This window comes from Erpetoichthys calabaricus, chromosome 1 (assembly GCF_900747795.2).
Source record: "Erpetoichthys calabaricus chromosome 1, fErpCal1.3, whole genome shotgun sequence".
Lineage (NCBI taxonomy): Eukaryota > Metazoa > Chordata > Cladistia > Polypteriformes > Polypteridae > Erpetoichthys > Erpetoichthys calabaricus.
Genome location: NC_041394.2, coordinates 105630163 through 105653842, shown reverse-complemented (window position 1 = coordinate 105653842; position 23680 = coordinate 105630163). Strand labels below are relative to the sequence as shown.

General features: G+C 34.5%; 2 protein-coding genes across 2 annotated transcripts in view; one reads left to right on the top strand and one right to left on the bottom strand.

The window, feature by feature from the left end:
- The window catches only part of LOC114647671 (glutamic acid-rich protein-like), a 792149-nt gene that overhangs the window by 387754 nt on the left and 380715 nt on the right, over positions 1 to 23680 (top strand). The window lies entirely within an intron of this gene.
- The window catches only part of rerg (RAS-like, estrogen-regulated, growth inhibitor), a 302156-nt gene that overhangs the window by 225167 nt on the left and 53309 nt on the right, over positions 1 to 23680 (bottom strand). Inside the window, exon 2 of the mRNA XM_028804725.2 lies at positions 22204 to 22383. Coding sequence (XP_028660558.1) covers positions 22204 to 22264 — 61 coding nt within the window. The 5' untranslated portion in view covers positions 22265 to 22383. The remainder of the gene's footprint in view (positions 1 to 22203; positions 22384 to 23680) is intronic.

Genomic DNA, 23680 nt, shown 5'->3' with positions numbered 1-23680 from the left:
CCACTGAACACAGATCTGACCCAAAGAAAGCCTGACCGAGGAAAATGGGCAGCTTAAGGCCTAACTAGGCCTCAGACAGGAAATAAGGCATAAGAACAAAAAAGAAAAAACAAATCTCTTAAAAATTTATTCCCAGGGGAGAACCCAAAAATACTATTGACAGGCATTGAAACAAGACTGCAAAAATCTTTATAAAATGAAAGATTTATTAACAGAAAAGGTAAATGAAGAACAAAAGCTCAAAATCACAGAAAGAAGCAAAAAATGAGATGCCTATAAAAGACAATCCATGGTAAACCATGTCCCAATACAAAAATCTCAAGTCAAAATCCTCAAACAGAGCAAAAAATGACAAAATACATGGAACATAAATATACTTAAAGAAATGGTACATAAATACCTTTAATATAACAAAAACAATAATACATTAAACATATTGACTAGATGACAAATAAACAAAACAATACTAACAGAAATAATCATAGTAAATAATTAAGTTTGAAAAATTAATGAAAGAGACAAAAACCATACACCAGGGAAGGACACACTAGGAAGCTAGGAGAAGAAATCTCATGTCAAACATGACGTTTACCTTCATTTGAATAACGTTCTTGTCTTTTTCAACTAGAACATTAAACTGGGTATCCTACACCCTAACTCTTCTGTCTCAGCTTGTTTCATTCACAATTCAGAGTTGCAACATGGCTGGCACCTATATGGGGATAGTGTCCCTTCTATGGCTGGTGCTTAAATTCCTTTTTTATGTCTCTTTACTCATAATATTGTTACTTAAGTTAATTATTCGATATATATATTATTTTTGTGTATTACATATGTATTTCTGGGTGTCCATGCTTCTGTTGTGTTCTATGTATTTTATTGAAGGTTCCCCAAGAGATGGGGGCCACCTGTCTACCTCCATCAAGATACAGCCCTCAACCCACTAAAGGCTGAGATAACATAGTCCCAATTAGTACACTGTATGTGGTAGGTTTTCTTGATTATTGTATTGATTAATTTGACCTCTATGTTCTATTTTTGTCCTGGTTCTTTGAATTTGTGTTATTAGAACTTGTTTGCCACTGGATTATCCATTTTGTGAAGGTACCTTCTTCTGGTCCTTTTGTGCTATTCTGAGCTTCTCATTCTGTACACTATTATTTTTGTGAAATAAATCTTTTATTTTATAAAGGTTCTTTGTTTGCCCTCTGGTACACAAGCCGAAGGTTGATGGACACTTCCTCTAGTGGGACTTTTCAAAAACAGCTTTTGGATTTTGTTTGGAGCAACTCCCCAGTACATGACAGGTAGTGCGCTCACACATGGCCAGTTTGGAATCAGCAATTCATTTAACCTGGATGTCACTGCAGATGTGGGAGGAAACCCATGCAAAATGAGAACATGAAGTCTCCACAAGGACAATGGCCAGGACAAAGCATATTGTATCAGTGGTCCGGTAATGTTGTAGTAATAAACTAACAAAAGAGTTATAGATACAGTAGTATATTTTCTAAAGCATCATTGGTGCTTTTTAAGTCTTATTAAAATAATAAAGGTGTTTGTTAATGTCTTGGTACACAGAAGTAACTAAGATGCACCTAGGTAGGACCCCTATTGTAGTGTTTCCAAATAAAGCCAAATGGGGTCCAAAATGCTCAAACTATATGATAATTAGTATGGTGCATAAATAAATGTACAGTCTTTTTGTGACTTACTTTTTTTGTGAATTACTTTTGAAAATTTAGGTGTGTGGAAAAGGAATGATGTGAAGTGTTATGCTAGTGCATTCGTACACATGCTTTTTAGCCAGTGCAACATTTTGTATTAATGTGGCACCTTCTTTTTTCATTGAGTGGGACACACTTACCAACCTGTACCATTTAAATCATGCACTGTGTTTGCATAACATGATGCCAAAGGTGAAGGTTTCTTTAAGATTCTGCTCTGTCATGGGAGAAGTTGTCAGGAACACAATCAAGAAAGAAGAACCAGGAGATGAAAGGAACAATAAGTCAGGATACAAGCAGGGGTTGAACCCAGAAAGTCTGAACAATCATATGTCTAAGGCCAAAACAATATTTAAAAATCAAAGTCAAAAACAGCCTTGCAAAAAAAAGTCAACAATCTAAGAATCTAATAGCAAAGCACATACAAGAGTTTTTGTTTAGTATCCACAAGCTTAGACACTGAGTCAACCACAGTGCTGTGTTGAACAGCATTGTGTTGTGGGTGCATCCTTAGCAACGAATGCCCATGTCTCAGTAATGGGTATGAAAAATGATGGTGCACATAAATACAACAAGATGCCGTTTTAGTAATCCAAAATATGACAGTAAAATAAAATAAGTCCAAAACCAAAATTAAATTAAAAAATGAAAATGAAACATAGTTCTCTACATATCAAGGCCACAATAAAAAATGAACAAGTTCTTTGAATGCTTATCAGGCAGCCTTGGTGTCACAATCACTCGTAACCCATTAACAGCTATGTGTTTGGTGTACTCCAAGACTTGTCCTGCTTAACTTGAAGAATCCCAACTCACCTTTAATAAGTCAGTAGGTACCTGATGTTCTATACTATTTGAAATTGGAAAAAATCAAATTCTCGCTTAGAGAATCTGTTGAAAACTTTTTAAAAATATGGCAAGATTTAATTAATAAAATTTTAGAATAATCATTTATAATCGGGGGGAAAATAACATTTTACCCTTTATCTTTTTTTATTTTACTAATTATTTTTGCCCATGCTCTTGGCTCTCCTCTCTTTCTCTCTGTTCTGTTAGGTTTGGTCTTTTTTTTGTTCCTGCTTTCATTTTTTTTTCTTTCTGAGGTTTTCTTTTTCATTTATTCTTAATTTTAATAGTTTGACTAGGAAGTCATCTGTTGTGTAAGTTCAACTTGATTGTATGCAACATTATTTTCTCCAAATAAATAACAATTAAGAAAAGAACAAGTTTAAAAGAAAAAATTACTAAACCCAAAAAAAAAAATCACACTATGTGCTGAGATTCATAACAGTTTCTGTGTGTGCTGAATGAATGAATGATATTTTGAAAATTATTGTGTTATTTTGTCCCATTTTGATTACAAGGATTCCACAACTACATTGTGATATCTGAAAAGCACAGCACCAATATGGACATGTTGTCTTTTAAAAAAATGTAAAAGAAAACTTATGTGGAATTCAGTCATTTTTTAAACCCACTTATTTAATTTAAGAGTTGTGAGTGCCAGAGACCATCTCAGCTGTGTTAGGCACAAAGAATGACACAACGCTGGATGGAATGCCAGTCCATTGGAGGGTCTACACTCACCAAGCAAACTTACAGGTGCCAATCATCCTAATGCACGTGTATTTGGGATATGAGAATTAATCCAAAACCATGGGGAAATCACAAATAAACAAAAAAAGAAATTTCAAACTGTATATAGGCAATGACACGGTCAAGGAAAAGTTGTGCATCAAGGAGATGTCAACAGCAAAACCAAGTACCACACCAACATTCCACCTTCTAACAATTATGCATTTCATAAAATTAATACAGAAGCCACATTTTGAAACTTAGTCTGGGACTTAATGAATAAAAATATTAAGCTTTAACTCAATATAAATGTTCAATTTTATCTAATACTAAATAATTTAAACATCTTAATTGATTTTAAAGATTGTAAATGTAGCAATGTAATTTTGGTCTGAGGTATTCAAGTCCTATTGATTTGTTGGCAGAATTTGGTAAATTGGTAAGAATGACAGGAATGTTCCTTTAACAGATAGGCAGATATTTTTATAATAATCCTTGTTCATTGAACCGCTCCTTCTTCAAGTTACGTATAAGTTTCAAGATATACAATTTTGAGTCTGCTGTATTGCTCATTTATTAGCATGGAAACTTTTGATAACTTAGGAAGCGTATATCTTCTTGTACATATACACCATTCAAAATCAACACTTCACTCTACCTGTTATCACTGTATACTTGTCAAATGCCAGAGATCTTCTGATAATACCCTTCTCACTTTTACAGCACTTCATTATGCAGTTATCAAGGCATATTCAAATTGATTTGTGGCACCCACTCTCTGAACAATCTCCCTAGGTAAAGCTTCATTAATGTTCATGTTCAGTTCAAACCACAAAACCTATCTTTAAAACTTGGATTTTAACGTTACCTTATATCTGGGTTTATTAGACTGGAACATTATTGTACTATATACACTGATATTTGAATTACCTTGTACGTTCACTTGTTACTGTACAATGTTGCTCTGACTTGCAAAGTGTGATAGGTTGACAATATCAATTCCTCTATGAGGATTTTTTATTAGTGTCTGCCCATGGTTATATTTTATAAGGATTTGACCCCAATGTATGACAAAGAGTGAAACAATGGAAAATTTCTAACAAAGTGTTTCACCTTTGGTACCTATGATGGCAGCACTGGGCACAAGATATGAACCAACCTTAGGCATACTGTGACTCCTTTAATATCTTTGTGATATAGAAAGAAAATCAGCGTACTTGAAGAAAAACCTCTGGAAATATTGGGAGAACATTCAGAACCCATACAGACAATAAGCTGACTGTAAGCCTTGAAGAACTAGCTCTAAGAACAGGCCTAATACCTATCAGATTTCTGAAACACGACTTATAATGTTAAATTATCAAATATTTTGGTTGCAATTCAAATGGAAGAGACTTCAAACAGGTCTATTTATTTAGACATCTGCTTCTCTCCTATTGTTAAATTAATAAAAAAGTCTTGATGATTACCAACAACATTAAATTAATACACAAACTTCCTACTATAGTTCTCCATTTTAATTACTTTATCCCAATCCCCGAGAGCTAACAAAAGACAATTGCAAACTTAGCATTATAGCTCCATAGTCCATGGCATTAACACAAATATAAATATATTTAGGCTTCTCGCTATAAAGCTAAGAATGTGTATATTTTCAGGGCGACTTCATCTCATATTAAAAAAAAGTCAGCTGTAAAAGTAAAAAATAAAGGATATGTACAGTAGACTTACTTATTTTAACAGTCTAAGTAAATGGTTGTACTTTCATCTATTGTTTAATGTGTTACACAAACAATGCACATAAAAATATTACATTTTGTGACATCAGGTTAAAGGTTTTCTGATAACACAACAAAAAACTACCAAAGGAAATTAATAAAAAAACACAGTTGATTCTTTAGGTTCATATTTTCTAGTAGCTATATGCCAATTTGCAATGTTTATCCTAAAGTCTACAGATAATGCTAATTTGGATGGAAAATCTGAAGTGTCTCTTTGTGATGCATGACAGATTAGCAGTTTTATTTAGCTTCAGCTCTGTTACACTATGTTCCCAGGATTACATCTTGTCAAAATGATGTAGTGTTATGTAAGGGATGAGCATTCATCAAAAATAAGGATCATAATAAAGAGCCAAAGTGTAAAAGCAGTTTAAGGGTTTAAGGTAATGTACAAAAAGGTAACAAATGACTGTAATTTAGCATTACATAAACCACATATAACAGATAATAGATATAAACTAGGAAAGTGCTTTATTCTTATAAAATCTTAACTATGTAATAATTTAAAAGATAATAGTACTACATACAGTATATTTTACAAGCTATCAAAATCAAGTGTGGTTTACATTTATACAGCACAATCATCCAGATCCAGAACCAACTTTTTCAATAACATTGTTACTTAAAGGTGCAGCCTAATATTCATTATCGGGCATTTTGAATTTTGAATGCACTTACACTCACACAACTGATGTTAGGACTTAACAGCAAAAATAACATTTAGCTATCTTTGATATAAAGCACATACATATTGATTTTTTCTCTCTTTGTGTTTTTACTGGGTTATGGATGCAAACTACAGTATACAGATGGAACATCATTGTAAAAAAATTCATGGGACCATAAAAATATTTAGTTGTAATGGAAATTTTGTTATAATGAATATGGGGAAAAAAAATTAATGCTATTGTGACTGTGGTCGCTGGCAATTTGCTATCTCTAACAGTAGTGGCACAAGGACAGCTCGGTACCTGCTTTACAGTATCTAGTAAACAGTAAACAAAGCATAAAGTAATTGGTTGTCCTCTGCAGGATGAGGCTTACTGTGTAACATGCTTATCACATGATGTTTCGAGCATTTACCACTGGGCTTTGACCTGGTCTTTCTCGCGCTCTCCTTGTCTGCCACAGCAGTGATTCTGAGCTGCTGCCGTTCTTCTAATCTGAAGATGATAGCTAAAGCAGGACGAATGCCCCCATGTTACGGACCATAACTTGTGTGCTTGAGTGCTGAAGTCATAGCTCCTATTTTGAATGAAGTCTTGAGACTGTACCTGCCTTCACTATGCAGTAATAAAGTACCTGCATTTTCCTTGGAAACCAGGACTCACCTTTCTGTCTCTCATGCAACTAACTCTGTGACCCAAGCTTGACAATACCTCTATAAAAAAAAAAAAGCTTCCTAAACGGCAAAAAATATTACATTTGAAAATGAGATGTTACATGTAACTTGTTTTATAGAGATGCAGGCATTAATACAGAATTGAAATGAGACATTAGATGTAACTTTTTTTTAAATATAATGTAACTTTGGTTATATTCTTCAATAAAAGTGCACGTGTTTATTTGATATTTGGACTAAAGTCTTCACAGATTATATAATTCACATTATTATTAGTATAACATGGAAAAAATTTATGCTTTAGGTATGCGTTCAGCATTTCTTGCCTCACTTCTCCTGCCATCTAATACTTACACAGATCATCGTAGACACGGAACACACATGAAATGTATGTATTCCAAATAACGATATACCGTATTATTTACCCTATATAACTCCAGGCACCTTACTGCCAGATAAAGAGACTTGAGCTCTGAGAATTTTGCAACGGGCTCAGCTCCACTGGTGGGGAATGATGGGATAGCAGGCTGCTTGTGCTGATTGAGACATTTGCAAAACAAAAGACCCTAATGTAAAGGTTCGAAGGAAGTTTTTCGTAGGCTTTAGGGATTCTAGTGTCAAGAACAGTTAAAAGTTTTACATGTGTTGTGGTTTGGAAATTACATTTTTAAATTATGATTTTAAATAGGTTGTAAGACACAGGGGGTCGCTGTTGCCCCTTTAATCCCAACATACAGATGCTCAGAACACAGGGTAAAAGTACTAAGAAGTATTTTAATACTTTGTCTTCTTATAAACAGTGCCCTAAGCACCAAAATGTTCTCCTCCACACCTCCCGGCAAGCGTTGTATACTACCTCCCGACTCTGGCTCGCCTGCTGGGTCTTCAGCAGTCCTTTAAATAGTCCTTGACCTGGAAGTGCTTCCGTTCTTCCTCCCACATGACTTGCCAGCACTTCCAGGTCAGATGGAGGACTTGCGTTTTCTTCAGCCTGGAAGTACTTTGGAGCTTCCATCCTCATGATTTGGGAGTACTTCCGTGCTATGGATGAAGCACAAATCCTCTGGTCTTCTTGTAGTGTCCCCTGGTGGCACCCACAGTATTACACTACATGTCCCATAGTGCCCTGCGGGAATCTGGGGCACCACTGCAGTCCAGGGGAGCTGCCATCTAGCGTCTTGTTAGTTGTGGTAATTATAATTCAAAGACACATGGTATCCTATATGGTGTTCCACAAGGCTCTATCCTGGGCCCGCTGCTCTTCTCAATCTACATGCTTCCATTAAGTCAGATTATCTCAGGACACAACGTGAGCTACCACAGCTATGCTGACGACACACAGCTCTATTTATCAATTGCACCTGATGACCCCGAATCTCTTGATTCACTAACACACTGTCTAACTTGTATCTCAGAATGGATGAATAGTAACTTTCTCAAATTAAATAAAGAGAAAACCGAAATCTTAGTGATTGGCACTAATGGATACAATGAGGCTATTAGAAATAAACTGGATGCATTAGGATTAAAAGTCAATACTGAGGTAAAAAGCTTAGGAGTAACCGTTGACTGTAATCTAAATTTTAAATTGCATATTAATCAGATCACTAGGACAGCATTTTTTCACTTAAGAAACATAGCAAAAGTTAGACCTCTTATATCATTGAAAGATGCGGAGAAATTAGTTCACGTGTCTGTTTTCAGTCGACTAGATTACTGTAACGCACTCCTCTCAGGACTACCCAAAAAAGACATAAATCGTTTGCAACTAGTGCAGAATGCAGCTGCTAGAATCCTAACTAGGAAAAGAAAATCCGAGCACATCTCTCCAGTTTTGATGTCACTACACTGGTTACCTGTGTCATTCAGGATTGACTTTAAAATTCTGCTTATGGTTTATAAAGCCTTAAATAATCTCGCCCCATCTTATATATCGGAATGTCTCAGATCCTCAACTGAGTGTCTCCTTAGAATTCCAAGAGCAAAACTTAAAAGAAGTGGTGAGGCGGCCTTCTGCTGTTATGCACCTAAAATCTGGAATAGCCTGCCAGTAGGAATTTGCCAGGCTAATACAGTGGAGCACTTTAAAAAAACTGCTAAAAACACATTACTTTAACATGGCCTTCTCATAACTTCACTGTAATTTAAATCCTGATACTCTGTATATCCAATTCATTATAATAACTATTCATTCAAAATCTGTACTAACCCCTACTCTCTCTTCTGTTTCCTTTTCCAGTGTCCTGCGCCACCACCATCTACCCAAAGCACCATGATGTTCCAACAATGATGGGTGGATTAAAAGCCAGAAGTCTGTATGACCATCAGCATCAAGTGACTCCGTGAGAACCCTAACTACAAAGAGGACTATTTCATTTATGTTAGGTAGAATGCCCAGAGGGAACTGGGCGGTCTCGTGGCCTGGAACCCCTGGCCATCGGACCTTACTCCTTTTCTATGTTAACTAATGTTGTTTTATTTTAATTTCTTATTTTGTCTTTTATTTTTCTTTTCTTCATTATGTAAAGCACTTTGAGCTACTTTTTGTATGAAAATGTGCTATATAAATAAATGTTGTTGTTGTTGTTGTCTTGGGGTAGGCAGTGTCCTACAATGCTTCCTTTCGCCATTCTTCCATTGCAGGGGCGTCCCGGCCGGGTTGAGCTGGCGGCCGTCACTTACAAGGTAAAACAAAGCATTAATTGCTGTGTTTTCACACGACAACTATTCAGCCTCCCTGGGGTGCTTTTGCTTGTAATGCAAAAAAAGTAAAATATGGTAAGATGGTTCTGTAATTTTATTACTGTATGTCTCCTGGTGATGTGATCATACAGGCAGATGTTAAGTAGCTACCAGTATACGGATAGAAATACAGATTTTTTTCCCAAAGATTTTCAATGTAATTTTAGAAAGCTTAAATGCAGACAGTATATACATGTTGCTAAATTAAGCTATAAAACTTTCCTTAAAGGGGGTATGACAGGATTATTGCACAAGACTAAAATATTAAATTAAATGTTCATACACCGAATGACCCCACAAATCAAAGTAATATTCTTGGAATTTATACTGATGAAAACACTGGCATTTCAACACTTTCTAAATGAGTCAATTCACAGAGTTAAAAAGCTGTAGATACAACTAACAAAAAGGCAAATGTATGTCGAGTAGACTGTATACAGTATTCTTAATCTACAAAGTGAAAGCATGATGCAGAGGTTTTGCAAGACCTTCAACATTACATCTCCTCGAGTATGTAAAGTGGTGGGCTCAGTGTTGAGGTGAAAGAAAAACCTATTGTTATATCTGAGAAAAACCAATAAAATTCTGAGATCAAGCACCCTTAACCAAAAACAAAGCTAGTTACATCCCTATGACCTCTCTGCCACCATAAGATTTACTGGGATAAGAGAAAAAAAAATCTATAAATGCTGCGGTGGGCTAGCACCCTGCCTGAGTTTTTTTCCTGCCTTGCAGACCCCCGTGACCCTGAGTTAGGATATAGCGGGTTGGAGAATGACTGCCTGATGACATCTATAAATGGTTATTTCAATTTACTTCATTTTATAGTTTGTTAAATCAGACGTTTAATATTTAATTTGTCTGATGTGTTAATAAAGGAAAATATAGTAGAATTACTTAAATAAGAATAAAAATATACAAGCAAGGTTGCAGAGCTCAAAAGGGAAAGCTAGCACTATTTTCATTGCGTGTATCTAAACAGGAGTTTAATTAATAAGTGTTTTTGAAGAGAAATAGGTTGAAGGCACGTATGTAAATAGACTAGAGGATACTGGGATATACAGTATGCAAATGCAAAAGCAAATAAAAATATAATGATTTAAGCTCAGATAAATTAACAAGACTGAATGTTGTAAAAAGATAAATAACTGCTTTGGACATTTCAGTTAACATTTTATTAGATGTAGTTAAATGTAGCTTCAATGAGAAGTAACAAGACCATTGGAAATTATCAATGGTCCAGTTTGCTATTTGCTATTGCTAAGTCAGCCACCAAAACACTCTATAAAGAAGAGGATTTGGAAGCCAAGCTTGCTGTATGGACTTTGGTTTGAATCATTCAGGTCATATATTTACTTTTTATTCTTGTATTTGATATGTCTGGGTTCTCTGCAAATAAACATAAGTTTAGACTTGAATAATATTTGGTATTATTTTATAGAACTATCTTGTGTTTACTGCGATACTAGAAATCACTGGGGGGGGCTGGTGGTTCTATAGGGTGAGGGATTGACCTACTAATCCAGGTTCTGTAGGATTGTGACACAGGTTTTAAGAGATCAGTAATTCTGTAATATAAAGGGAAGACATCCCGCCCAGGTTTAGTCCTTTCAGGAGACCTCCTTTTGTAAGTTTTTAGAGGTAAGTATTCTGTAGTGTTAAATGCTTTTAGAGGTACATAGCCTTTGTTAGATTATTTAGAGGTCAAGTGTTTCAGGGGTACACAGTCACTGTTGATAATTCCAGGGATATGTTTTGTAAGGTGCACAAGCAAAATAAGATCATTAAGCTTAGGGACAGTATTTAGGCATTTCTTGGATTAATCTTCTCCACCAATAAAAAAAGAAGCTTTGGAGGATCAAGTGCCTTTAATGGATTTTTTCACAATAAAACAGTGCCTAATGGTCCTTTATTAAATGGAGATGTAATCTGAGAACTGGATCTGAGAAAGACAAAAGTTTTGAAAGTTAACCTGCACCTGTTAAAAGAGAATGTAAACTTGCACTACAAGATACATCTGTGCATGTTAGAAAGATCAAATTTCTAAGGTGAGAGCCTTCGGTGATTAAACAGATTAGTATTAGCAAGAAACGTCTTTAAGAAAGAATAAGATTATTCTACAAAGAATAGGTAAATTATAATCCTGCTTTATACGGTTCGTGCTTGGTAAAGTGTCTCATGACTGTACATGCAGTTAATGGCACTGTATTCAAAACAATTGCTCCTTTGATTGTATTTTTTTAAGCTGTGATGGGTAAAGGTGTCTGCTAAATAAAAATAATATTAACTGATAGATTGGATGATTGTCTGATTAAACTCCTAAATTATTGGTAATGATTTAGGATAGTGTCTATATTTGTAAGTCATCAAATAAATTCTTATTTTCTGCTTCCATAAAATTAATTAGGCAATTTTGGAGACAGTGATGCACAAATATAATAATAAAAGTCTAACTAAGAAATATTTTTATGTCAGTCTCTACTTTTAGCTAGAAGCAAACCAGTATTATTTTCCTTTATTCTAAATTGATGTTAGCTTTAAGCTCAATATCAACCCAGTATTATCTATAGAATTTTCATTCTTAATATTACTCATCCCTCTATTTCAAAAGCTTCTCATCTTAATGTACCAAATATAATAAAGGAGTCCATGTATTCGTCTTCAAAGAATGGTAAAAGCCTCAGTAATTGGTGGTATCGACCCTCTTCTTTTATTTGCTTTCAAGCAACAGTTTACAGAGGCTCATCATATTATGTTACAGTAAATCCTCAAGATTTTAATAAAGGTATGATCTCTTTGTTATTCAAGCTAAAGGATTCATTGTGCATGTACAAATGCCTCCATTCTGTCACAAATACACAGACCAAATTACTTAAGAATAAAATTATGACCTATACATTTATTCTTCTTATCCGAAAATAAAACAGTTTTTTTCCATTATAACAAAAACATGACCTTTAGTTTTAATTCTACACATTCGATTTCCTTCTAACATATTTTTGAAATATGTTCTGAAATCGCTTTCTGATTTGTTTTTGTGTACTATTATCATTCTTAAGTCCCAGCATTAGCACACATCACTCAATCTAGTACTGCTGATTTTCTCCCATATCCCAAAGTTACATGCATTAGGTTGATTACGTGTCTATAAACTCACCCAGTATGAGTGGCAATGTGTTCTCTTGACAATGAATGGACATGTCAAAGTTCAGTGTAAGATGCAAACAATAAATTACATTGCAAGGAGGAGACGTTACACTAACACACACTGATGTATTCAGTTCTCTGAATGGATGATAAGAGTGATAACAGAGGTGGCTGACTAGAGGATCAGTAAAGCAAATGCTGAAAACTAGATGCAGTCTTAAAGTGTGTTCACATCTCATGTTAAACATGTGAAGGAAGCTTGCACACATTTTTAATTTTTCTAGCATTCAACAGGCGCTCTAAAAAATGTTTTTAGATCTGAATGGACATCCCAGATTACATAGTGAACAGTTCCTGAATGGCATTACTTTATTAATGGTGTGAATTTATGGCAAATTTCTTTTCTGATTACTGATGAAAAGATAAAACTGCAATTATGTAATATATTTACATTGTCTTGTCACCCTAGGTAAGTAAAATAAACAGTAAATTGGATAATATACTTCCTTCATTTTTCCAAAATGTATGCTTTAAGGAGAACTGTACGTAATCTGAGACTGTATTAAAATTTACAATGAACCAGCTCATGTATATGAATATTAGAACTTATTTGTTGTTTCAAAGGTCAAACAGCACATTATTCTCGAAACCTTAATTTTCCCAAAATGTGTGAATTTGTCACTTGCGCAAGTAATTTAAAATTGTAATATATTTAAACTTTCATTGAACTAACCCATGCATATAAATATCAGAATTCATTTGTTGTTGCAAAAAGTCAAATGGCACATTATTCTTGAAACCTGGAAAATGTACAGCAAACAAGCAACAACTTGAATGGTCTCCATGGTTACTTTGAACTTTACACAGTGATCCTTTCAAATGTGTGCATACAAGCAGTTGCTGACAAATAGCCAACTAAATAAACTTGATTGCTCCAGTTCAGTCTGGTACATTCTCTCAGATGGAAAAGTTTCTTTTTAAACTAAGATTTGCTGAAGTGAAGGTTCAGGAGGGACCTGGGTGATCCCTTCAGTGGTTTACTCTCGGATATGATAGAATGCTTGATCCAAAGGCAGCCATCATTGGTGAGTGGAGATCATGAATGGTGCATTTTTTCATAGTTCGAGGATTCCTGTGCTTTCAATAATTGATCAAAATTAAGTTGATAAGAAGGGGTGTTTTTTTTAGGTTTAGATAAAACCATTAAATATATCCAAAGAAAAAGAAACAAACAAACAAACAACAGTGTTAGAGGTGTTTTGGATTTTGAAAATCATAAGTTTTTTTTTTTACTTACTATTAAATGTGTGGGAATGATCTATCTTTTTCACGGACTGATTTGAAGAGTGGAAGTGGGAAGGGCCACCTATATTTTTACCCTTTCACCCTCATACCAGAAGTACCTGACCCAGAAGAGAAGCAGTCACCTTGCGTCAAGCCTTGTCTCTTCGGCCACGACTCTTAAAAGATTCTCTACCACACTAAATTACCATCATTTTGAATATCAAAAGAGAGGTAAATGCATCAGAGTTCACCAACACTCTGAATTTCAATTAACATTGATCAGCTCAACAGCTATTAAATGGTGTTACCTCTTGGTACCACAACTCTTCTTAATGTTATTGTCAATGCTTTTATATTGAAAAATGTATTTTATCAGAAAGAACTGATAAAAATGTATCTATTATGCATTAGCAATATACATGTTATTTATGACAGTGAGAAAAAATCTGAACATTATTCCTTCGGAACTGGGGGATTTAATTACCTGTGTACTATAGATATATATACATTTTGCAATGGAAAAACCTCACAAAACTCCATTCATTGTGTACCTTTGCAAGCTTAGCTCTTTCTTAATGTACCCTCATTCTGACATACTATATGATCTGCCAAAGTCACCTTCATCAAAATGGTGTCCATTGGTCCATTTCCACTTCAGTGTGGGGACAGCCATGTATAATTTATAATGCCCACAGAATCTAAACTTGGCCAAAGCAACCATCAATGCAATCGCATGATACCCATGTACAGTATGCTATTTAAAGTCTAAAGCCCCAAAAACTTATCTATTGCAATTTTATCAGCTAAACTAATATTCTCCTTTATGTATGAAATTTCAAAAAAATACTTTCTTGAACTATATGTTTTGCAATAATGTAAAAAGAATAAAACATCCTTCCCAAAGTCATAGTTCATGTAAGTGTAGCCTAATTTGACTTTTCATTTCAAAGGATATACTCAAGTCCTCTCATTACAACTCACTCACTTGGCCATTTTACACTCATTGAATGACCAGATGGATACCGATTCTCCTCAATCTGCTAATACTGTGCATTGTAAACTAAACCTTTCTCAAGGGTAGGAGAGTTTTCAAAATTTTAATTTAGATCAATATATGGGTCTGTTCCAGCAATGTGCAATTCCTAATGAAAATACTTGACATTTTATTTTATCTTTATCAACTTGCTATGCTCTTCATTTCTGTTTTAAAATTAAGACTCTATTAGATAATGTATTAAAATTGCCTCTTAGAAACCTTAGAAAGTGTTATCCTTGCCATTTTCAAAAAAAGTTTTTATAATTTTCATATTAAACATCAATGGTATGTCACTAATAAAATGAAAACTTTGCTGTGAATTGCAATAAAATGAAATTTGTCATAAACTAGAGAAAGTAGCTGTACCTAATGTAGTTTAGAGCACAAATGTAAACAGGCCCATAGTGGAGTAACAAATGCACACTTATCCTATGGGTATTATGAGTATTAATGTACTTAAGAGATGCCAGTATTTGTATATCTACACCATAATTTAAGTGAACGCACTTTATGATGTGAACGCACTTACTAGTATAGGGTTTCAGGGAGCAGTTCCCAATCCTGGGAAATTAGGGCAAGGCATGAAGCAACCCTGGACAGAGAGGCAGTCCATTATAGTGTGCAGATATCTTCACAGGCCTACACTGGGAAAATGTAGAATCAACCCAGCCTACACATTTTTGGCTGTAGTAGTACCCAAGGAAACCTCTTTAGGACTCCAAGCAAATTCCAAGCTGGGTTTCAAATGCAAGACTCTAACACTATGTGACAGCAGGTCCAACTACACTACCATGCCATCTAATATAGGAAGTTAACCCCTTCTTATTAATAGAATATAACAAAATAAAGCCTATCAAGTCTTCTTCTTAAAAAATACATTACTGAATTTTTCCATCTTTGTAACATAATATGTAATGCAATAATTACTAAATGTCATTCCATTTCTTATTTCTTTCCTTGCTGTACAGAATCTAGGCTTAGTTTCTATGCCAACACAGGAATTGCTGGGTTCCATGAGAACATGTCTATCAGCTAAAACTCCTTGTTAAAAGGGAGTACATTTTTACCTTGTTAAAATTCATTCCTTGGGTTCTGGCATTTTCTCATAAAATATTCAGCATCAGCAACTATTCCATATACAGTCTGGTCCAGGACATTTCAAATACTTCACACTCACTTTTGGATTCATATTCTAAGATTTCAATAACACATTTGACTTAAAAGTATGTTAATGGTATCAGTAACAACAAGCCAATTATAAATTCTAAAATCCCCCTCAAACATTTTATGCTCATATTGCACCACTTTGGTGCCACTGTAGACACATCACTTATACCATATGCAGCGTTTCATCCACATTATTTAAAAGAAAGTGCTAGGAAACAAGAAACTCTTGTTACTGTTTATTTTCCAAATCTGGAATAATGCATTTCATATTTTTAATATTTGAACCATTTGCATCTAAGTTTTAATCTATTTAGTATACATCTATTGTTACCATTTACAATCAAAAATATGGTATATATTTTTATTTGTTATAAGTACAGGCCAGATAGCTGAAGTAATTTCCTCAGGTTCAAACACAGTTCCAAAAATGAATAAAACATTTAGTACTTCCCTAATAGTAAATCTGAGAGACACTAGAAGGTTTACTTTCTATAGTATAGGTCACTTTAGCATGTTTTAATTTCTTTTTTCCTGAGAGACATCTTAAGAATTTTTCTAAAAGAGAACCTTATTAAATATTAGCTAAAACAAAGGTCTGTCAAGTCAAAACCTTCTGCATTGTTAACCTTGGAGCACTCTTCTTAGGAGCTAATTCAGAACAGATGTTGCTTTGAAAGGTTGTTATCAGCCTCACAAGTGAAATATCTACACTAAGGCGATGAATGGCTTGCCAACAGTTTTTATGCTGAGTGATCGTTAAGCAAAAGGCACACATGGTAGACGTTAATGTCTGTCAGCCTCCCCTTTAGTCATATAACAGGCAACATTTTTTGTGAGAAAGGATCAATAATTTAACCCTCCATGAACCGCAAAATACTTCATATTAAAAGGAATTTTAGTAGAATTGTTTGATGTTCAATCTGTTTTCTTAATCTGCTTTTTCTAGCAGAGGATCACAGAGAACAAGAGACTTCCCCAGCAGCAAAAGGTAAGTGGCAGGAATCAAACAGTCATGAACACCACCCAAGCCATTTTTATCACTCACAATGGCTTTAAAAATATGTCAACTGTGTGTAAAACTACCTAATCATGCAGGTATAATGTGCACTTCTACACTGGGTCAGTTTTGAGTTAAAACAATATGTCTTCAGTTTACGGGATTAAATAAGAACTAATCCAGGGACAACAATGATTACCTTCTATACAAATCTAACAAAGGACATTAACAATTCACTAAAATAATCTATCTGTCTTTGAGAGATGTGAGTGGTTAGTTTAATTAAAATGTATGTTCACCTCTTATTGTTTAAAGTAGGTTGTATAGAAAACATCAGTCAATATTGCTCTCAGGAGCTGAAATTGTCTGTATACCATCCATCTCATTTAAAACAGACACAACACCTACAGAATTTTCTTTTGTACATTTGTGAAACTTATATAAAGGATAAACAATATAAAGAATTATATAAAGAATAATATGCAAGTGTTCTCTAACTAAGAAAGAGCAGAATATATGTGCTGCCAAATTATTAGCTTTATTTTCTCTCATAGATTGTTACTTTGATATACCTCTGATCACCATCCATCTATTTATTTTTGAATTTTCCTGTTTTGACCAACATCTCTTTAGGTCATTCTTTGATATTTTCTTGTGTTCAATATTATTAGTGTCTTAGGTGGCTAATGACTTATTTGCACATCTGTATTTGTGTATCTAATAAAGAGGTATCCTAAAGTTGACAAAGCTGGAAAATGTGTTTTTGTAAGCTTATGCATGCATCTCATATGTCCCAGCTGTAACTAAACATTATGTAATTCCTCTGACAAATCATTATTTTCAAGCCCAACTTTACTACTTGTCTTTGTAACGGTTTCTTTTTTTTTGTGAAAAGGTAGTGAAATGAGTGCTCTGTCATGGTATATTTCAGTAGGTACTGTCTTTGTCTTTTATCTCAAAGCCAAACGCTAGTTTATGCCTCCAAATTAAACTTTAAGGTGTACTCCTATTATAACATATTTTTTAGTGTTTAATTTTTAAGATATGCTTCTTTAGATAAACATTGTTTTAGAGCTGTTAGTATTTCTAGCTGGCAGGATCTGGTACCCTGGGCTCAACAGGAACTTTAAGAAATTTCCAGTAAAAGAACATTTTTTATTTTTTTAAGTTTTTATATACATATTTTTTCTGTGCAACTGTCATGATCTAATTTGTGTAGTGACTCAGGATGATACAGTAAGAATTGTTAATTAGTTGCTAACCTAATTTTGTGATATCAAATAACAACAGCAAAGATGTAAAGCCAGGAAGTCGCTCAATAAAGGATTAGCCCACGTTTATGAGCAAATTCAGATGCAAATTGGCTGCCAGATCCAACCTTTTTAACCTTTTAACATCAATGTGTCAGGTATTTCACCTCCGTGAACATGCTCCCCATCTGTCTTGACAATGGGACTCGTAAAATGTTAGCACCCCTATAACAAAACAAAGACGGTATTGCAGCACAACACTAAAATATTTCAACTTTCTCAAGATGCCTTGAAGACAAAAATAAAGGTTATTTTCAAAATCCTTATGCTCCAAAATGTCTACTTAAATGTTCAGGGGAACCAACAAAAACATAAGAATTGCTGATCACAACAATTTGGGCCGTGTCTCTGACTGTCACCTGTCCCCCAGTTTTTTTTCCTACTTTTAATTAATTTTTCCCCATTGAGTTTGAAGCCTAAAAGTTCCGGGGCCTCAAGTCAACTATTGGCCCCATGTGTTGCTACAACTAGTTTCATAGTCACCTGAGGGTGCTTTATAAACTAGCTATATATCATAGCTTTTTGGTTTGGATCCCTTTCTGTCTTTAAAAAGTCAATTAAAAAACATTTTGCTTTCAGGTTATTTTCAAGATTTAAGAGCTGGCTTACTGTTGCTTTTTTTGGTTTTGTGCATTACAAACAAAAGTATTTACAGTATATTGCTCTTGGTGATTTTCAGGCTTTTGACCTTTACCTATCTTATTAGGAAATGATTTTGGATTAGATGCTATTTGAGTTTTTTGTTGTTGTTCATTATTACCTCTTGTTATTTCTGTTACTTGAGATCATTTACTTCACTAGTATTCATATTTGATTAGTATTTATATTTAGTTTTCTTCCATGTTTTTATTTATCACCAGCTCCTGCTCTGTTGTTACTGCTTATTCAATTATTGCTACATAAATATAATTACATAACAGTTGTTTCTTGCTTTGAGGAGGTATTTGAATGTCATTGGCATTCCCCTTTGGGAAATCCTAACAGCAGCAAAGCAATCTCTCACTGAGATGGTACAATTGTTTTCCTGTAAGACAGCCATGTTTCCTTGCGAGGCAAATGCCCAGTCATTTTGAGCTTGGGCTGGTGAAATTTACAGGGCTATTTGTTTAGTTCCAATCTCTTACCTAGCTATTATATGTCTGCCTGTTACAATACAATACAACATTTATTTATATAGCACATTTTCTTACAAAAAGTAGCTCAAAGTGCTTTACATAATGAAGAAAAGAAAAATAAAACACAAAATAAGAAATTAAAATAAGACAACATTAGTTAACATAGAAAAGGAGTAAGGTCCGATGGCCAGGGTGGACAGAAAAAACAAACTAAAACTCCAGAAGGCTGGAGAAAACAATAAAATCTGTAGGGGTTCCAGGCCACGAGACCGCCCAGTCCCCTCTGGGCATTCTACCTAACATAAATGAAATAGTCCTCTTTGTAGTTAGGGTTCTCACGGAGTCACTTGATGCTGATGGTCATACAGACTTCTGGCTTTTAATCCATCCATCATTAGTTGGCTAATTAGGTGTTAGGCTAATTATTTGTGAAACCTTCAACCAACGAGCAGTTAGCTGCCTTATCTTTGTCTGTCTGTGCAGCTTTGCCTTGTTTCCATGCTACAGACAAGCTTTTGTAAAAGTCAACTGCTAACCACAGTGGGCAGCATGTGTTTTTCTGTGTAGCTTACAGCCCTCAGCTGCAAAAGAACAATCTTAAATATCTGGCACTGACCCTGCATCCCTTCAGTAAGAGTTAGGTTGTTATCCTTTAAAATAATATTGTGTGAATAGATCGTTTTGACCCAGCATTTTTTGACATTAAATTTAGATTCTTGATTAATGTTTTCATAATTCAGAAAGGCTTACTACTAACTAGCTGTACTTTGTTTTTTTATGATTTTTACCCATCTGGCACTAAACTTTCAATATAAATGATCCAACATGCATAAAAAAAATTATATGTTTTTGTTTTGACCCGCTGGATTGTGACAGCAGGATTTTGGAAAAAAAGTTTTTTTCAGTCTCTTCAGTTTACTTGTTTAAATTTTTTACAGATGATAATATTCTATTTGTGTTGATTGCCTAAATTGAGAATGACAGCTGTGTTAGCTGGTCCTAACTAAATTGACATTCAATACTTGTGCTTTCTCATCACTCACTGTATGAAAAACAGCTGCCTGTAACCACATTTGAAAACACCATTAATGATCTGGATGACCAGTTGTGAAAATTATTGTATCGCCATTGTGGTAATGAAACCCACTAAAACCCACAAGAGCAACAAATAACAGGTTTGCAATATAAAGTTGATAATGAGAACAAGTTGGATCATAGTGTCATCAGCATCCCAGTAATGATGCTACAGCATAGCAAAAATCCTCCTGCAATATTATTGATCATACAAACAACAAAATGAGTGCCTGGTCCTGGACAATACCATGCCTCCACCATAGTGCAGTTTAACTGTATCTACAGAGAAATGATTTGATAGCTATTCAGTGGTAGGCTAAGCTACAGATTATTGAGTTTTTATGCCTATATTTCTTTTTGTTTTACAAACTTCATTGCACTGACCTGTACACTTAGTGCTGTGTGTCGTGTTTTCTGTATGCATGAACACGTGTACTTTCAGGTGCCACCTTACACATATTTGCTAGACACAACCTCTGCTTGGCTTTGGGCTTGCTAAGCTAACCTGCGTACCTGAGACAATGCATTGCTAGGATAAAGTAGTGTGCTCAAGTCTGTTGCACATGTACTCTTAAAGACATATTTGTTGTAAATCAAAAATATGGTGAGTTTTATTTAAACTGTAATCACTCAGCTCCACCTCTCCCCAAACTCAATGAAACTCAGTGTCCCCCTTCTAAGTCTGTTCTGGTGCTGACCCTGATCAAAAGAGAATATGAAGAGCAACTCTGCAGAACTAAGCCAGTGAAGGAGAGTGTACACTATAATGCAATAATCTGGCAGCATAAGTCACAAGTGTACAACCTAGTATATGTTGTTAATTTATTTTACAGGGCACACTTACACTTTTTCATTCCATAGTTGCCAATCAACATGAAACATATAAAAAGACAACCAGAGTACAAATTCCACACAGGTAGCAACTGAGGTGAGATTCACACCCAGCCCCTTGGAGTTGTGACACAGTAGCTTTAAATAGTGAACCACCAGACCATCTATTGATCAATTTTAATGGTGGCCACAAGTCAAAGTTTTCATCTCACAACCTCTTTAAAGGAGGTCCACATCAGAACTACCCACTGACTCTTGATATGTTACTGCTGAAGAGATTTTACTGTTACAACCTTGAAGTTATTGCATCAACAAAAGCATTTGGAAAGCCGACCTTGAGCAGAGCAGAAGCAGACAACAGAACATTTTAAAATACATTCTTTAACTAAAAAAGAAGATTTTCATCAAGTGAAAGAGTCACAGGCATTCTTTATGTATTGTAAATTGAAATTTGTTTTTATTTTTCTACATATTAGGAAGTTTTTCAAAGCACAAAAAAACAACTTCATATGCAGAGAACCTTTCCCAGAATGAAACAGTACTCTGTCAAGCAAGAGTTCTACGAGTGATCTATACAACCCAGAAAATCATAAAATGCCACTAAAGAGCAATCATTTTTAAGAGTGTATATGCTAAAACACAATAAAGACACTACTTTGTATATATAGCCTTTAACCTTTAGAGTATGCATCATGTCACTGCCCCACTTTGCATGTATCCTCTTTACTTACTGAACAGACTATATTTGTCACAGACCCTTGGTAAACAAAAGACAGTAACGGCACACAATCTATACATAAATAAACATACTGTACAAATAATGTTTTTGTTTTTTATTGAAAAAATACTGTAAAAGGTTATGAGAGCAGTTTACTATTCATCTTTAAATCGGTAGGATTACAAATGTAAAAGTCATCCTCATGTGATTTTTTTTGCAGTTTTGTAAAGAAAGAGTCACAGGCATTCTTTATGTATTGTAATGTAAGGAGAGTTTCAAATATGAGGAGAAATCACTATAAATAAAGGCTTAAATAAAACTAGTATGACATTTTTATATGTGTCTCTGGTCACTCACCTGATTTTCCGACTCCAGCTGTGCCAAAGATGGCAAGTTTCACCTCTGGACTTTTTGCCATTGGAGAAAAGGGATGCAAATCTCAAAGAATGTAATAAAGCCCAATTATTGGCTTTCACTGGAATCTTCTTTCATCACCCTCAACATCGCAAGGCAATTTCTACATAAGTATTCATCAGTCTGTAAATAAAAACAAATTTGGGAAAATTCAATTATAATAGCATTTTAGAAAAATGTCCCTAATTAAAGTTAACACCAAACTATGCAAGTTGAATATCTCAAAGAGCTAAGATGATTTCCTAAATTAAATTTCCTAACTAAGCAAAATTGAACCTAAATGCAATATATGTATAAACTGAAAAGCAAAAAATCCTACTAAGTAATGTTAAGTTGAATTTAAAAAATGTACATTAGTACAAGAATATATCTACTGAACAAAAATGCTTTTGAATAGCAAATAATAGTGAATATAATGAAGCAAGTACCAGGCCAAGGTCAGTGTTTAAGAACTGCAAGGAAAGACAGTTAGTGGGAATAAAGTGCAAGGAAAGTTAAAACTTTATTGATGCTGCTGGGATGAGTCCCAGTTCCACTCGGCCGTGTATAAGAAGTTTTGTGCAAGTTTTGAAAACAGTATCAGTATCAGTATGCAGTGGTGTTACATTATAATCTGACAGTTTTACATCTAAAGAGTTAAATTGTACCTTTGCATACCAGGTTAACAAATACCTCTTTATTATACAATAATTATAAAAAATATATTTTTTTAATATTTTCCTATCTAAAATGTTGCAATCCCTAGTATTGAAGGTTAACAGAACAACCATTTTCCACACATTTTGAACACTATTCTTTTATTATGTACTTATTAATCATATTAGCATTTCCACACATACACAATTAAATGAGATTAGCTAACAGTTAAAAAAAGAATGGCATAAGGTCTCCAGTGAGAATTTGGCCTTCAGAAAGCCAGACAATGCTAATTTTTTGAATATTGCATTTTATTTTGCTTCCTTTTACCAGTGTGGCATACTTTTAGCAGTGAGTGACAAAACATCCACTTTTATTGCATTGTTCCATCTACATATTGTGTCTTTTTTAAAACATTAGTCCTTGTCCAAATATTTGAGTACTGGCTGCACCCTGTAACCTATTCAAGATTCCAGTCTCACTCACTAAAATAAAACAAACATTCTGGTGGGGCAATTTTCCCACAAGAGTAGAGGTTTGTTTCCCATGAGACTACAAATACCTAACAATTACACAGTGTGGATCACAAGACACCTTCCATAATTGACTAGCTTCCTTCCTGGCTATTCATTATCAATTATTTCATTAGAAAATAATTCATTAAAATGTAAGCCCAAAAACAAGTGAACATTCCCAGCTGCATTTACCAACCTGGAACATTGATGGATTAAACTGAACCACCACCATATCCCCTGGCAGCCACAAAGGAATTCCAATAATGAAT